The following is a 16,393-nucleotide window of genomic DNA, read 5'->3' on the forward strand; positions in this document are numbered from 1 at the left end:
GAACTATGCTTGCCGGGGAACGTAAGGGGTGGGAGATGGGGACTCTGGGTTACATGACCTGAGATGCTACATGTAATGTTCTTGTATAATTTCTCCTGTGTGTGGATTTATAAATAAACAAATTTAAAAAAATAAATCAATAAATAAAAAAAAGAATGTAGGGTTGAACAGCGACAACACACACAATACATTAAGTCAACACAACAGTGTTTGGCCAGAAGGTGCGCTACGTGAGCTCTAATGGTGTGGCCTTCATCAGGACGGGATGTTTCCATGGGTTGAAGTATCTTTTGAGGTCTGTTGGAGTAAACAGACAGAAATGTTTTAGGAGTGAGTCAAATCGACAGGATCTAGCAGTAAGTGACAGAGTCCACAAGAAAAAAGAACCAGTGCTTACCGGATCTTTGGAGCGCAGTGGCTCGGGAAGTAGCACTGTCTAAGTACACTGTAAAGATTTCGAGGTCCTTGGTGTGCCCATTCCTGCAAGAGGAGGTTGGACAAATGGCATTAGTTGCCTATGCGTGCTAATTTAGATTAATGCAGCTGGGTAGGTATAGGCTTACCATGGGTGGCCTGAAGCCGGGAAAAACATCTTGGGTCAGGCAGGCATCTAGTAATGCTGTATAAATCCGCCGAGGTGGATGGCTGCGGATAACATAAAAACATCCTTAGGAGCGGTTCCTGGTTTCTGGCTTCTAAAGGAGCACCAAGACCTTGCCTTCTCCTGTGCGCTTTGTCCTACCACTGGTTTGTATTCTGAAAGTGCCTTTCATGACGAATAATAAGATAGAAAGGAAGTTCTCCTTGAGAAATGTGTAGTCTGTACTCTTAGTTTTGGCATGTCTAGCTCCATTATATAGGCAGTGCTACCCACGTTTTCAAGTTTAGCAACTTTTCTTATCGAATGCGGGTCTTTGCCCAGTGGGAATTGTTAGAACAATAGGCCATCTAGCAGAGTCCAATGTTTACTTTCAACAGCTCACCTCGGTCTACGGCTGACGAAGTTCTGAACGCTGCAACCGTTAGATTTGTGCACAAGGAGGAGGGGGGCAAATTAATTAATTGGGAAAATGTTCCCTTACATAAATTAATGTTAGGGCTTGCTTGGGCTTTCAATTAACATTTCTGTAAACAAAAAATAATGTTCTATTTTCCAAGGTGCCACTGAGGATTAATAAAATAACTTATCTGTTTTAAAGTATTGTATTTCCCCTTTAGGGTACACTGACCATATAAATCATGTATTTTTCTTTGTTTAGCTATGGATCTTATCCGAATGGGCCTTTAAATTCCAACCTGCTGACAATCCCAAAGCAACGGTCTTCTTCTGTGACGCTGACTCACCACTTGGGTGCCAGACGTTCTGGTAGGCAACAGATATTTAACATTCTATTTTTCATTTTTTGGGTCGACATACAACATGTTTTATTCAATATGTCCTTTTCTTGACTCTTTGCTCATTTGACTTGTCCAGCAAAGGCTTAATGCCATACATTGCTCCCACAGTAATCAAATATAGTGCAAAGCGAGGCTGATATGCCTACACAAATTGTCAATGTGAATGCAGGGATACGGCCACTGCTGCTGAACTGTTTCATGCAACTCTGACAGCAGCAGCACGCCATGCATGACAATTACTGCTGTGTTTCCTGGATTTGAAGGTGCCCCCTTAAAGCATGCAGCACCAAAAACCAAGGTTACACTCCTGACCTAATGGCTACACCATACATGCCCATGAAGGGAACACAGTTTAGGCATCATCAAGATAGGTGCCTTTTACAGGTTACAGCTTGTGTGCATAGTGGGGTGCAGGGAAATTGGTCTGATACAAAAATATCCCCGGGAAGAGAGGGCAAGATAGAAGAGACTATAAATGAGTAGCCAGGCCTTTCAACCTGAACGGAAAGCAACACGATTGTAGACATCCATGAGAAAGGAAACCAAACACTTTACGAGCTACCATATGCGGTCATAACCCCGAACTTTGAAAGCTATACCAAATATCAATCAATAGAATGCATGATGGCAGGCTCAAAAGTAGACCTCGACAGTAAGGAGAATGTCTGGACAGAGAAAGTTAAAGGGCATGAATGAGTATATGCAAAGCCACAAATGGAGAGTATTGAAGGGGATATGATGTGCTATCTAGAGGGTGGATAAACACCTATAAATCGATTGCTGCAAGCTCAGTAGAGGGGATATACAGAGGGATCCTTGTAAAATCAGACTAGGGACACGTACCTTACAAGAATGTGAAATTTGTGTGGAACAGAGTGGTTCTGAGAAAAAAAGCAAACCGTCTGGACAAGAGCAACATATTTGCTCAGTGAGAGAAAATGAAGAGCATTAGAGCAGCAAAAGGATAAGACTGGAAATCACTGTTAACAACTGTAGTTGGACTGGAGCATTAAGTTGACTCTGGCATCAATGAAAAATTGGCGCAAAGTCGCAAAGGGTAATTCATTCCTTTTTTGACAAACCTCTGAGGAGAAAAATATGTGGCCAATTGTGCATTTGAAAGAATATTTGTTCAGTAACACTGGTCAAAACGGCTAGCTGCACAGTGACGTGACTTTAACTGGCCCACTTTACCAAAAATATGGCTTGCTTTCACCCATATATCTGGCTCACACTGGCATGTTGGGCCGGTACATTCGGCAGTGCCATATTGCCCGATAGGCCAGCCCTTGCCTTCTGTCGAACCAAAAACATGTCTGAAGGAAAAAGACTTAACAGAACATATCAAGTTAAAGATCTCTTTATTATGACCACTAGTAATTGCATCAGAACTTTGAATTATAAGAGCAATGTTTTACTTTCTAGGAACCCACTTTCATATTTTATACTCTACATTCAGAATGCACGTCCAAATGTATTAATCAGTGGATGTCTCCCAAAAAACAGAACACCCTCCCCCATATTCTGACACTGTAGAATAGAAATGCATATCGTTCACTGTGTACACTAAATAGTGCTTCCCGTTTGGAATTGGGGATGTCTAAATTTGAAACACAGGCAAGGATTAGGTTTGGTCCTTTTTTATGAAGATTTTTACAGGGGAAACTGAGAATCCGAACATTCAGTATGCATTAGAGTAATTTGCGAGATCCCCCACTTGCCATGGTTACAGCTGGTATAATGAAGGTTGCAAATTACTCAGGACAGTGTGGGTTAGTGGATGTGAGCATATTGAATCAAACTAACTTCACATCTGTAAAATCTATGTTTAGGCAAAGAGCTTTGTGCTGATCAGGAGGAGGATAGGAGATCAGTACTTCGCTTGTATTTTTGCTACCCCAAGAGGTGAGATAGTGGTAGGAGGTGAGGTGTGCAATAACCTATCACCTGATTGGCGAAAATGTGTCCTTATGATCCGTTTAAACGTGATCCCCATTAAATGCTCGTATTAAATGAGGGAAGGAAGAAGTAACACATCTTTGCTTTTGTGAAATGGCTACTCTGGTGGATCTACGTCATTTGTTGCTGATCTGTAGGTGTTTTACGGATCTCTGTAAGAAATGATTAAAATAATGTTTTATCAGTAACAGTATCTGGCACTGTGGGGCGCAATGCGATATAGTATGAACTGCAATGAAATAGATTTTATTTATAACTTGTGTGAATGTCAGGGATGCTTGATCTGCTGCGCAAGACATACGAAAAGCTAGGGTGATTTTCTTTTAATCAGTCTTCAGATTACTGGGAGGTGCAGTGGGAGGAGAGAAGAGTTTGGTATGATGATTTTATCAATCAATGTTGTGGTTGATTTCAGGCAGATTTCACCATTTACAACATATGTTTTTATGAGCACATTATCTGTAATATATGTTTATTTATTTTTTGTTAATAGAGAAATCCGTTTTAATAAAAAGAAAAAAAAAAGCTATAGGGAACATTGGGCTATTTTGCATGTAGCTGTGGCATTTGCCTCTTCTCTGAAAGGGAATGCAATTTTGGCCTGCACATACAAAACGTTTGCTATGACTTAAGTGAGCAAGCACAGGGTATCCACCCTGGAACTATTGGAGGGCTTGTCTGCAGCCTGTGACTTGGGGCATGTGAAGGAACTTTTCTCTCATGTCCAGCAACTTTCTAGGATTATAGAATGTCAGCGGGTCCACCCTGAGAAGCTGTTTCTTTTCCTACTCTGATTTCTCGCTGACACTAGCTCTAGTCATACTGATTTTCCAACTATTCGATACATCTCTGACCTGGTTGTCCCATACAGATCTCCTCCCACATTCCTTTACCCTGATTCAAAGATCAAGAGGATACAAGGTGATTTTGGTAGTTTCTACATGGCCACACAAAATATACGAAAGGCTAGGGTGATTTTCTTTTAATCCGTCTTCAGATTAATGGGAAGTGCGGGGGTGGGGAGAGATCAGAGTTTGATATGATGATTTTATCAATTGATGTTGGGGTTGATTTTAGGCAGATTTTTCCATTTACCACAAATGTTTTTATGTTTTGCAATTTCTTTGCCAGGAGGAATTACTCCTTTCCCGTGGTTTTAGTGCTTTACAAACAACGTGTTGCTGATGTCAAAACGTTCACTGTTTCTTCCCACCGGGGGGATACCTCCCTACCCCTGGTCTTTCTCAGACTTTGTTTTACAGTTCACAACACCAGGGGGGAATGACTCCCTTCTCCTGCCCTTCCTCAGTCTTTGTTCACAGTTCACAACATTAGGGGGAGTATCAGCAGACCTGGTTTATTCTCCTGTCAGGCACTGCCACAAAGAAGATGAATTATGTTATTCTTCCTTTGTGGGTGCAGGTCCCACACCTGTGTTTCTCTATGCTTTTCTTTTGGCAGATTTGGCTTACTCCTTTGCCAAGTACTGCCACAAGGAAGATGATTAGCAATGATCGTCCCTTTTGGTTACGTGTCCCATTCCCTGGTCTCTATGCTTATCTCGGCTTGTTTTTTAGTGTCCTTTGGTATGAGTGTAGAGGAGGTCCCAAATAAAGCCTGCACTCCAACCGCCCATTTTGAAGTACCAGAAACGTTTCACACCAAGATATGTGACGTATGATGAGCAAATAACCCAACAGAGAGCCGCAGTAGGGCTCTGCCCAGTACCTATTAGAAGAACAGCACCTATTGAAGTACCAATATCAAGGAAACGATGGACAGTAAGGTATCCATTGAGAAAACCATATCAACAAATGAAACAAAATGAAGATCGTCTGAGTACAGTCCCTGAAGAAACTAAAAAGGTCTTAATGGAAGACGAATGGTGATGTCACAAGAGCACGGACTGACTCACACACAGAAGAAATGACGACCAAAGAATGATGCAAAGAGACGAAACGCCATGAATAAGGATATTGTGAACATAAAGTGAAAAGACGATGTCAAATGTAAGAAGCATAAACTGTAAGCGTGGCAAAGATATTTGTCCAGTTTACACCTGTACATATGCTTGGAACCGCAAAAAAGCTAAGAAAATCGTGCGGCTTGCTATGCTTAGTAGAAGGATAGTGCGGCAAGCGCCACTATACATAATCTACCTCAAAAGAAGTACGTTATATAAGTATATTTCCACTTTGCACAAGAAGCAGAATAAATCCAAGGGTTACTAAAGGCCACACGAAAGAAAGCTTCATATTTAGCAAAATCAAGAAGAGACAGCTGAAACGAAACTCAGCAAAGGCCATTTGTGCCAGAGAAGCCAAGGTCATATCAGTAGAAGAGACGAACAGTAGCTACATTTAATTGAAACTAAGAACAGAAAATCCTGCTTCTGAAAGGTCGCGATAAGAAGATAAAGGCAGGTGGTGGGTGAAACGAAAATCAAATGCACAAATTGATGGAAAAGAGGCAAATTCACGGTGTCCGAATCACGTGAACTGCCGAGCAAGAAGAAGCGAGAGTTCACACCTACGCATGGCACCAGGCCAGACAAAGATATCAGAACTTTTCAGACGGAAGATGCAGTCTCGAGGCCAACCACAGTGAAATAATTGACACATAGCTACTAAAGTGATGATTGATTGTAACAATAATTGGAGGAAGGCCAGGCAACTGAGGGGCACTCCGCACTTGGCCGACCATTCTGCATGCTGCTAGGCAAAGTGAAAAAGTATGCATGGGGTTGGTGCCAACCCAATCACAATGGACCAAATAATCTAGGGTCCTATAGTTAATAGAACCAATGGGACGTCGTACTTTTAGTGATGTCTAAAGTAGTCATTTTTGAAGGAAGGGCTTAGATGCCACCTACAATGTTTACCCAATCCCCTCACTCCGTTACCATATACAGATATAGTACCTATACTAAAGTAACCTTTTCCTAACCAATAGAATTGCATGTCAACTTTTGAGTGTTACACGTCAATGATGACAAGTTATTAGTATAAATGTTATGGTTTTTATGAAGTTCGTTGGAGTTAAAGCCAGAAGGAAGATCGCGCCATTGCTGATATTCATAACTCCCCGTTTTTTGTACTTGTGATTAAACAGACTCCCTTTGCCAAACCGTTTTGAGTTGTCCTTATTGATTGGTGTTGGAAGTATAAATCTGCACCCCCATCCATCTCATCGGTACTGCTATCTTAAAGTGCTTCTCAGCAAACCCCAACTCTATGGGCTAGTTGGGGGTCTCGGAGCACACTTGATAGCAGAGGATGGTTATCGATTATCGATTAGAATAAGACAACCATTGACCGTCGACATAAAGTAACTCTAGATCCTCGACAATATCACAAGTCCTTTGCCATTCGGCTGAGTAACCCGTGAAGCTCCCCGTAGACAATGCTAGAGTAAAAAATAAAATCTGCAGAACGTGGTATAAAAGGGACCAGTGTTACCCACATAACCCCTTCCCACTCCTACGGGAAGCTGAGCGGGAGAAAAGCCAGAGAAGGCGGTGACGAAGGCGGTGATCCCGAGGATCCAGAGAGGAAACATGCGAACGGTGAGTGAAAAAGACTAATGCTTTGGCAAAAGTATATACCTTGGAACAAGTAAGGGAAAAGGTAACGGAGGGAGATGGGAAAACAAAATATAGTCAGAAGTAGAGAAGAATGTATTATATATATATAGGAAGGAAATAATGACTCAAGAATAATTAAGTAAATAGAGAGAGGATACCGGGGAGGATACCCGAGAAGAGAGAGGGTACCGGGGAAGACACCCGAGAAGTGAGAGGATTTGCCTAATTCCTACGCTTTAATATAGCGGCTAGAAGAAACTTGTATCCAGAGTCCTGAATGAAGAGGAATAAAATAGGTCACCACGGCGGTTAAAGACGTCGTGAAAGGGATACGTTTAAACTCAATGTCGGGGTAATATTAGAGGCAGAGGTATATGTGGCCAGCTAGAGTTCGTCTAGTCTGTTAACGTCTGTTTTATGTGTTGTTTGTTGTGACGTCATAAGTCAAAAGGTTTTCTTGGAGGAACTGACATAAGATTTACGCGATTAAATAACTGCGATATTGATGTTTATTGAGTAAAATAGAAGATCTAAAATTTGTGCAAAAAACGGGATTGGAGCTTGCAGTGATTGGTGCTCGCTCATATTGTTGGAATTGTTTGTCACGTAAAGCGTTGACAAGTGCTATATAAAGGGAAAGGAAACTGATTTAGACATGGAAGACATAACTCCATTAGCACACCTGTGCAAACAGTTGCCAAAACATGCACCTAAGCTGAAAAAATACAGCGACGAATGGGTTAAAGGAACCGGCCACAAAATGTTTATGCCTTGGTCACAGGGCGGGTCATTATCTAAAGCTATATTGCAACACAAGACGACATACTTGCACGCCACACACAGGCAAAAAGTTAGACAAATGCCTAGCTAGCCTAGAGTTGTGGAAAATGTATCAACAAGACAAGGAAGAGGAACCGCCATCAGACTGGATACTTAACGTATGCACAGAGTGGAGGGGGGTGAGACGCCCTCAGCGCCCCCCGCCCCGTCTGAAATGAAAATTGAAAATGATAAGGAGGAAGGGTTATACCCACTCGGGGAACTTAAAATAGCTACGTGATATAGCAACCCAGCGTATGAGTCACCTACGCAAAGTAGTGATGAAAATCAAGATAAGGATAGAGATAGAGATATTACCTCCAAAGTCCCAAGGGACAAGGAGAGACCAGATTACGAGAAAAAAGACCTGACACAGACAAGTACATCTCTCGACAAGGAGAGAGAAGGTAAAAGATGGAAAGGAAGCAAGGATAGAACTGATGAGATAGCATTCGCAAAGAACGAATGAATGGGAGGGCAGATTTAATTGAAATTTGATGGCAAAGGCATTGATGATGCAAAACAAAAGGAGAGATTAGACGATGTACAGAGAAAGGAGAAGGAAAAAGAAAAAGGATTGAAGGATTGAGAGACGTAGGAATAAGGAAAAAAGATAGACAGAGACGAGAACAGTTATATCGTGAAGAGCAAGAAAGGCATCTCGATCGTAAACCGAGAGCAGCCAGTGATCAAGACAGACAGGAGCAGCGAAGGTTAGAGGAAGAGCAAAGGATACGAGAGAAAAGAATAAAGAGATGAAGGGATGAGGAAATCCAAAGGGCAAACAAACGTAGAGACGCAAAGAAAGAGGAAGAAAATGGGGTCAGAGAAGTGGCGAGGAAGCGCAGAGAATTCGATGACGATGTAGAACGTAAGCAAAGACAGAGAGCATGCGATCTTGAGTATCTGGAAAGAGAGGTTAAAAAACCTGATCCAGTGGTTGACCGGGAGGACATAGAATTCTTTCCTGAGTACGATTCGGTACCAGGCACATCTAGAGCAAATATTGAAGATGACTTCGACACCAGAAGCATCGGAGAGACGATCGATAGAATATATGACGAAATGGGGCTAGAACAAGTACCCCAAGGGGAAGGGGGGAAGACGAGCGCCTGGAGAGCACTCAACTTTACGACCCTGAGGATGTCTCCTGAAGTAGTCGGAATAGAGACTGTTCCTAGATAGACTGGAAATGAGCAAGAACAAAGAGGACGCACAAAGTTGCACGAGTTGGGGGCAGACAATGTCTGACACTGAACGGTAGGAGCGTGAAGAAAAGGAGGAAGAGAGGAGATGCGGAAGACGATTCTCGAGGGGAAAAGGGATAAGATGGTCAGACACTAATGAACCTGCACTGAGGGCATCAAAGTTAGCCACATCATCAGACCGACATGAAGAAGTATCTCACGGTCAGAGGGGGGCGTCTCCACCACCCTATGTAAGCTGGCTAAGGACTTTGCCACGTAGGCGGCAATGCAGGAATATTACCCCTGCAATAGACAGAAGAACAATGAGAGAAGAGAGATAGGGCTACGCATCCCAATTTCCGTTGTTCGAGAAAGGAGGGGCAAGACCACAGTATATTCCATGGCCACACATGGATCGAGAAAATTTGAAAAATAAGCTTCCATTGTTGACATCGGGAGCTGGAAAATGGAGACACGAGCTAGAAAAAATGACGGGAGGGAACACGTTAGCTATAGGGGATATCAAGGGTCTCTTAATCGCCATACTTGGTGATAGAGCAGACGATGTGTGGACACGGCCAGGTTACCCTGGTGTGACCACAGTTAATACTGCGCATGAAGGATCTCCATTTAACAATTGCAGAGCCACGGTATGGAAAGCACTACGAGTGCTATACCCAGATACTTCCGATATGGGAGCTATCATGACACGTAAAATGAAGGAGTCGGAAGATCTGTTACTTTACATACAGAATTTTCAAGACGCATGGGTACTCGAGACAAGTGAATCTTGGCAGAAATCTATACCCGTGTTCTACCATATATTGTGCCAAGGGCTGCCAGAACCGGTACAGAAACAACGCAAGAAATTTGTAGGAATTGAGGCCAAGCCATGGTCAGAGATACAGTTCACCATCGCACACTATTGTAGGCTGCTGCACGAAAAGAATCACAAAAAAGAAGCTGTACGAAAGGGTGAAGCAGCAAAATGAGTGCAGAAGAAATTGTCAAAATATGCTCTTGAAGGCGCAATGATAACTAGCACAGCTGAGCTGAATCGAGCACTCAACAAATTAATAATCCACAGCAGAATAATCGGGGTAGTACGGGGTTTTACCCCAGGGGAAGAGGATTTAGAGGAAGAGGATGGAAGAGTAATCCGGGACGTTTCCAGAATAATCAAGGAAGTTTTCAAAATATGCAAAATGGCAATCAAGCTATGTCAAATGGGCAAGTGATCCGACCACCGCCAACATGTTGGTTGTGTGGGATGACAGGGCATTTAGCGCGCACATGCACAAATCAAGGCATGATGAAAAACGGCCAAGGAATAGGAGCAAGCATAGTGAATCCACCTGCATTTTTACAGCAGGGAATTGCACAGAATCATACGGTGCAACAGCTAATGCCAGGAGCACAGAAAAACTCACAACCTCAGAATTTGATGAGTTTTCCACAAGGACGGTCTCAACAGTTGCCTATGCAACTGTCACAGATAGTGAATACAGGCTGCGAACCCTGGAATAAAGAATAATACTGGTAATGGGGGAAGTCCATTCGCACAAGGTGGGACAAAACTATATATGGACTAGGACCGCTCACTGGGAACCCTGATGTGTTCTATCCTATCAGTGACACCAGACCCTCACCGGGAATCAAGGGTGGATGTCGTTATAGGGGATAAAGAATATTCCTTCCTCGTTGACACAGGTGCAACACGTTCGTGTATACGTGAAGGCAAGTTTTCCTTGTCCGGCGATGCCATAAATACTCAGTTTCACAGGAGCAACAAGTCGTTTTCCCTTTACAAACACACTTCCAGTCTCTATAGGAGAATATGAAATGAATGTGCCTCTATTATATTCACAACAAACCCCGGTAAATATTTTGGGTCGAGATCTAATGACCAAGTTAAATATGACAATCTTGTTAACAGAAGAAGGCATAGTATGTTCAACTCCAGAAATGCACTATTCAAACGTATGCAAAATGATTGGAGCATACGCAGGACACACAGCTATGAGGGCTATACCATTAGAGCCCGAAATATTTGCGTATGGAATACGTGTGCTCATGGCAGGGCTTCCAGGCCTTGCAGATAAGATCATGAGGACTCCAGATGAATTTCTATTCAGGGCAAGAATACCTATGCACGAGGAAAGGGGACAAGTATTTCTCTTGGTGATACACATAGCTGCAGTACGAGGGAAAATGGCTTTAATTGATGGTTACGATGATGAAGGCCGACAATGGTGCACAGTAATCGCCATCGAAAAAGGATATCGATTGACTGATGTCACTGACTATCAAAAAGGGAGGGTCTTGGCATTTAATTCAGGATTTATGCCCAATAAATGATATTTTGGAGGCCGAGTTCCCTTTAGTCCCTAACCCGGATACAATTCTATGTAATATACCTGTTGAGGCAAAATATTTCACAGTGATTGACTTGAAAAATGCATTTTTCTCAATCCAGTCGCACCGTGACTCACAAGATCTGACGTCATTCACGTTCAGACAGGTGCGTCTGAAAAGCACGAGACTACCCCAAGGGTACTGTGAGTCTCCTTTTATCTTTAACGGAGTCCTGTAGATGGACCTAAGCAATATTGCATTAGAAAACGTTGTCTTGCAATATGTGGATGACATCTTAATCGGCAGCACAACAGAGAACTAATGCAGATAAGATTATGTTCAGCTATTGGCTGAGAAAGGATATAAGGTTGACAAAGAGAAATTACAGTATTGTCAACGAGAAGTACTCTACATAGGTCAGCTGATCTCGCACGAGGGGAAAAGAGTCCCCCCAGAGAGAGTTGAAGCCATACTAAACACAGCCAAACCACACACGGTAAAGCAAATGCAGAGTTTCTTAGGCCTTTGCAATTATTTCAGGGCATGGGTCTTCGACTACTGATCTTACACCAAGCCTTTGTTTCAGGCCCTAAAGAAAGCACAAGTGATGAAATAAAAGATTGAATGGTCTGAGGCTATGGAGGAAGGATTTGCTGAGCTCAAAAAAGCAATTTGCACAGCACCAGTTTTAGGAATCCCCAATTATGCAGAGGAATTTTTCCTGTTCTCACACACGAATGGCAGCGCTATGATGGCAGTGCTCACACAGAGAACCACATTGGGGTACAAGCCCCTGGCATATTGTAGTGGAAATCTGAACCCAGTAATGAGAGGCCATTTCCCGTGCGAACAAAGTTTAGCTGCCGCAGCGTTTCACCATTGAGAAGGCTACTACCATTGTAATGGGATGCTCCATGACATTCTACGTCGAGCACTCACTATTCGCTATCCTAGAGAAACCAAAGGCCACACAAACATCTCTGAGAGCTTCGGTTTATGAAGTGATCATATCGAATCCCTCGATTTAAATAGTCTGATGCAAGATAGTGAACCCAGCTATGTTTATAGCCGAGCCAGTCATTGAAGGAGAGCCAATACATGACTGTGCAAATTATGAAGAATTCTATGATGAAATCCCCAGAGTGAAGGAAAATGCATTGGCAGAAGCCGAAAGTGTCTTCATTGACGGTTCTTCGAGAATCGACCAAAGCGATGGGTAAAGATATACAGGCGTCGCTGTGATGAAACACACAGCAAATGGAGAATTTCAAGTACTTCTTAGTGCGCGAATACCATCTCATTCAGCACAGGCTGCAGAATTATTGGCGTTGATACTCGCCATTGAAAATCACTCAGACCAGGAAGTAACCGTGTACAGTGACTGCGCCTATGTGACGTCAACAGTGCATGCAGGCCTAGCGCGCTGGAAAAGGAGGGGCTACCTCCGAGCTGATGGCATGCCAGTGCAGCACGCAGCCTTATTGGACAGGCTGATCAAGGCACTATAGCTCGCAGTGGGCATAGTGGTCGTGAAATGCACTGCCCACACGTAGGACAGATTTTATCTCACGAGGAAATCAAGCAGCAGACACGGAAGCCAAGCCTATGACATCCAAGAGCGAGACGATCATGGAAGTGGAAGTCGCTCACACAAATGAGAAAATAATGGTTGCACGGATTGCACCTGAATGCTATAATAATCAGGGACAAACACAGTTGATGGAACTCCAAGGGGAGGCACCACAGGAGGGAAAAACTTATGGAAACGACGAGGGTGTTCTTTAAAACCCTCTGAAAGCTTGTGGCGAGAAGACAGCACTGGTAAACCAGTAATGCCTATCGCCCTGTTAAAATTAGCGCTGGAGCAGTTACACTATCCGGCACACATGACAAAAGAGAATCTAGCTGCAACGCTCGCAGAAGACTGGTTCATACCGAACTTAACCGAGCATGTTGCATTTTTCATAGTGAACTGTATAATCTGCCAACAATTCACAGCTGTGCACACATTAAGAGTAATAAGAGGAGTCATCCCAAGGCCAAATGGGCCTTTTCAGCACTTACATGTCGATTACGTCGACATGATTCAAGTATGTAATGGGTACAGATACCTAATTGTTGTGGTGTGTCCATTCTCTAGATGGATAGAGGCAGGTCCATGTACACACCCAGACTCTACCTGTGCGGCCACATTTTTAGTGAGGGAGGTATTTCCCAGGTGGGGGGTATGTGAAGTCATGAGATCAGATAATGGGACCCATTTTGTGAACAAAGTTTTCGGACAGATTAGCTTGCTGCTTGGTATAAAGCACAAGTTCTTGTTGGCGTATCACCTGCAAGGTAATGGGATATGTGAGAAGCTCAATGGCCTATTAAAGGCGAGGATAGCCAAGTTGAAGCGTACTCTAAGAAATGGATGGTTGCACTGCCTTCCTTTGGCACTGTATGCACTCAGGAATCAACCCGGTTCTGAGCATCTTACGCCGCACGGAATAGCCACAAGAAGAAGAATGCGCACTCCCCTGACACCCAGAGACAGAGCTAGATGTGATGCCCAGTCAACAGGAGAAATCTTAGGGTCTGAAATGGAAAACTACTTGAATTGCATATCCCTAATGCTGCGCCCTCTTACCCTCGGGTCTGGTGCGCATTATAAATGAATAAAACAAACAAACATCTTGCCTTACTGTAATTTCAGTCCAGCTGCAGTGATGACGAAAAGGGTGCAGGGCAGCACGTAACACAGAAGGAGATACTACTACAGGCACAGCTCAAGGACTTTGTGTTCCATCTGTGTTTCCTGGAGACACCGTCCTGGTAAAAAATCATGCGAGAAAAAGGTGGGACAAACCAAGGTTTAACGGTCCCTTTACAGTGGAAGACTGCACTCCTTCTGCAGTGAAACTACAAGGAAGAAGAGCTTGGATCTTTTTGGGCGACATCAAACCATACATCGGAAAAGGCCCACTGCCTGCACCCCAGCGCGAGGAGATCACGGACGACGGGGAAGAAGCAGAGCACGTGCAGACGAGATCCATGACGAGGAAGGACGACGCATGAGCAGCAGCAAAGTTAAGAGAAAGAACTTTTGTGAGATAGTTGTGGTTTCACTTTGGACATTCCTCTGAGCAAAAAAGAGGATAAGGACATATAAAAAGCACCCTCTGTGCATCATAGTTGCAGGGTGAAGAAGAAAACTGAATTTATAAACCACAACATAGTCCGTTGACTTTGAACTTTGGACTAAGGCACACCGAAGACTTGACTAGAAAATAATATGCCAAATTTTGATCAAAGACATATAAATTGGAAGAAAATACAGTATCCAGAATCCTTCCAAACCGAGACTTTGTTCGGAATCACTTATGGTGTCACACAGTAGCAACATCACCAAAGATGTGGTGACAAACTTCGATCTAGTGCTAAAATCGTACCCGTCATTGGTGGGGAGGCTCACCAGCGTCACTGACTCTCTTCAAGATCCTGAAAACGAAAAAACTATAAAGAGTTTGCTTACTGCGATTGTCGAACAGTTCCCCCTACTTCCGGAGTACAGCAAGGAAAAACCAAATGTCCCAAGTGGAGAAGGAAGCAAATGAGCTTATCAACGTATTGTTCTTTCGTTTAATCGAAGACTGTCCAGAGCTTGTCGGGAGAACAACAGACGTATTAACTTTTCTTCGAGATCCAGCAAACACAGAACGTCTGAGCATAATCGTAAACAGCATAGTAATTCAAGTGGCTCTGCACGCAAACGGAAAGTGCAGACACTTTTCACAGTGAAATGAAAGCCTACAGCCCTGAACCTCAGCAAGGCAGGATAAATGTCCCTGTCACCAGAAGAGGACAGGTTGTTTTCTTCAGTCTAATCACAGATTTTCCAGAGCTAGTGGGGAGACCTGTAGATGTTGACGTCCTCACATTCATCAGAGACCCAGCTTATTCCACACAGATGGGCATGCTCTGGCATGGAATCGTGATGCAAGTGGAACTTTCTAAGCTTCAACAGAACTGTCGTGTCGGAGATCTTATGTCTTATTTTTCATATTTTTTATTGTCATTTTTAGTTTAGTTTACAAAAAAACTAACTTTTTATTACACAGTTCCATATGTCCTTTACTTGACAGTCCATCATGTTGCTGCTTGTTAGGTCTGGCCAAAACCTCATCAGATTTCTGGCAGTATGGAGTCCATATAATTTATCACTGCACATGTCAGCCGTGTATTTGTTCCAGAGATTAAATAGCTCCACCACTGTTCTAAGTTGTTGTCTATTGGAGCATAGCTTGCAAGATGTAGTATCCTTTGGACTTTGGTAGCTGGGCATTCAATTATCAGATATTTGGCTGACTCTGCTGCATTGTTGCAGTATCTGTATTGATTGTCAGTGGTGTCAGGGTTGCGCCCCATCTTTAGAACTGCTTTGGTCTTGTAGAGGTTGAAGCGCAGTCTCATGAATTGATTACGATGATGTTGTGAAGGGAATTTACGTAAGTACTTAGGGGTTTCGTCAAGGCCATGCAACGACGTTCCGAGATCTTGAATAGATGTCAACTTTTTTCGCCTCTCATCATTCTGTATCCAATTCCAGTGTCTCAATTTTATTTTGGCTCTTTGTGGCATTTTTATGATGAGCTCTTCCGTCAGATCTGCAGATCACATGATCCCGAGCAGTTTTTTTCCCACACGCTTATTGGACGACGTGTTAGTGTTGTAGCTTTTTTGTAGGATTTTGTAAGGGCCAGCTACTGGAACCATTCTCATTTTCCGCCATGCCGAGAAAGACTTCCACAGCACTGTGCCGTATAATGACTCTATGCCGAGTTCATAGCGGATCACTGTTGTCGAGAGGTTCTGTGGTTATCGTAGCACTTTCCGCCAAAATGTGCCCTCTAATTTACACCAGATGTCTGCAGGTATGTTCCAACCACCTTCACTGCCAAACGTTATGGCTGGTACGACTTTTTGTAAGTAGAAGGAGAGTAATGGTTTTAACGTGAATTTGCCATATGCAGCATGAAGTTTCAATCCTTGTAAGGTGAACATCGTTATTCGCGTTAGCAACTCTTGGGTCCAGTTCCATTCACGTATT

The 16,393-nt window shown here is 43.2% G+C and overlaps 1 protein-coding gene across 1 annotated transcript in view; it reads left to right on the forward strand.

Moving 5' to 3' along the window:
- The window catches only part of PDE3B (phosphodiesterase 3B), a 2,257,139-nt gene that overhangs the window by 1,156,905 nt on the left and 1,083,841 nt on the right, over positions 1-16,393 (forward strand). The window contains exon 5 of the mRNA XM_069623736.1: positions 1,260-1,366. Within this exon, the coding sequence (XP_069479837.1) occupies positions 1,260-1,366 (107 nt within the window). The remainder of the gene's footprint in view (positions 1-1,259; positions 1,367-16,393) is intronic.

This window comes from Ambystoma mexicanum, chromosome 11 (genome assembly GCF_040938575.1).
Source record: "Ambystoma mexicanum isolate Mex_15411 chromosome 11, UKY_AmexF1_1, whole genome shotgun sequence".
NCBI lineage: Eukaryota > Metazoa > Chordata > Amphibia > Caudata > Ambystomatidae > Ambystoma > Ambystoma mexicanum.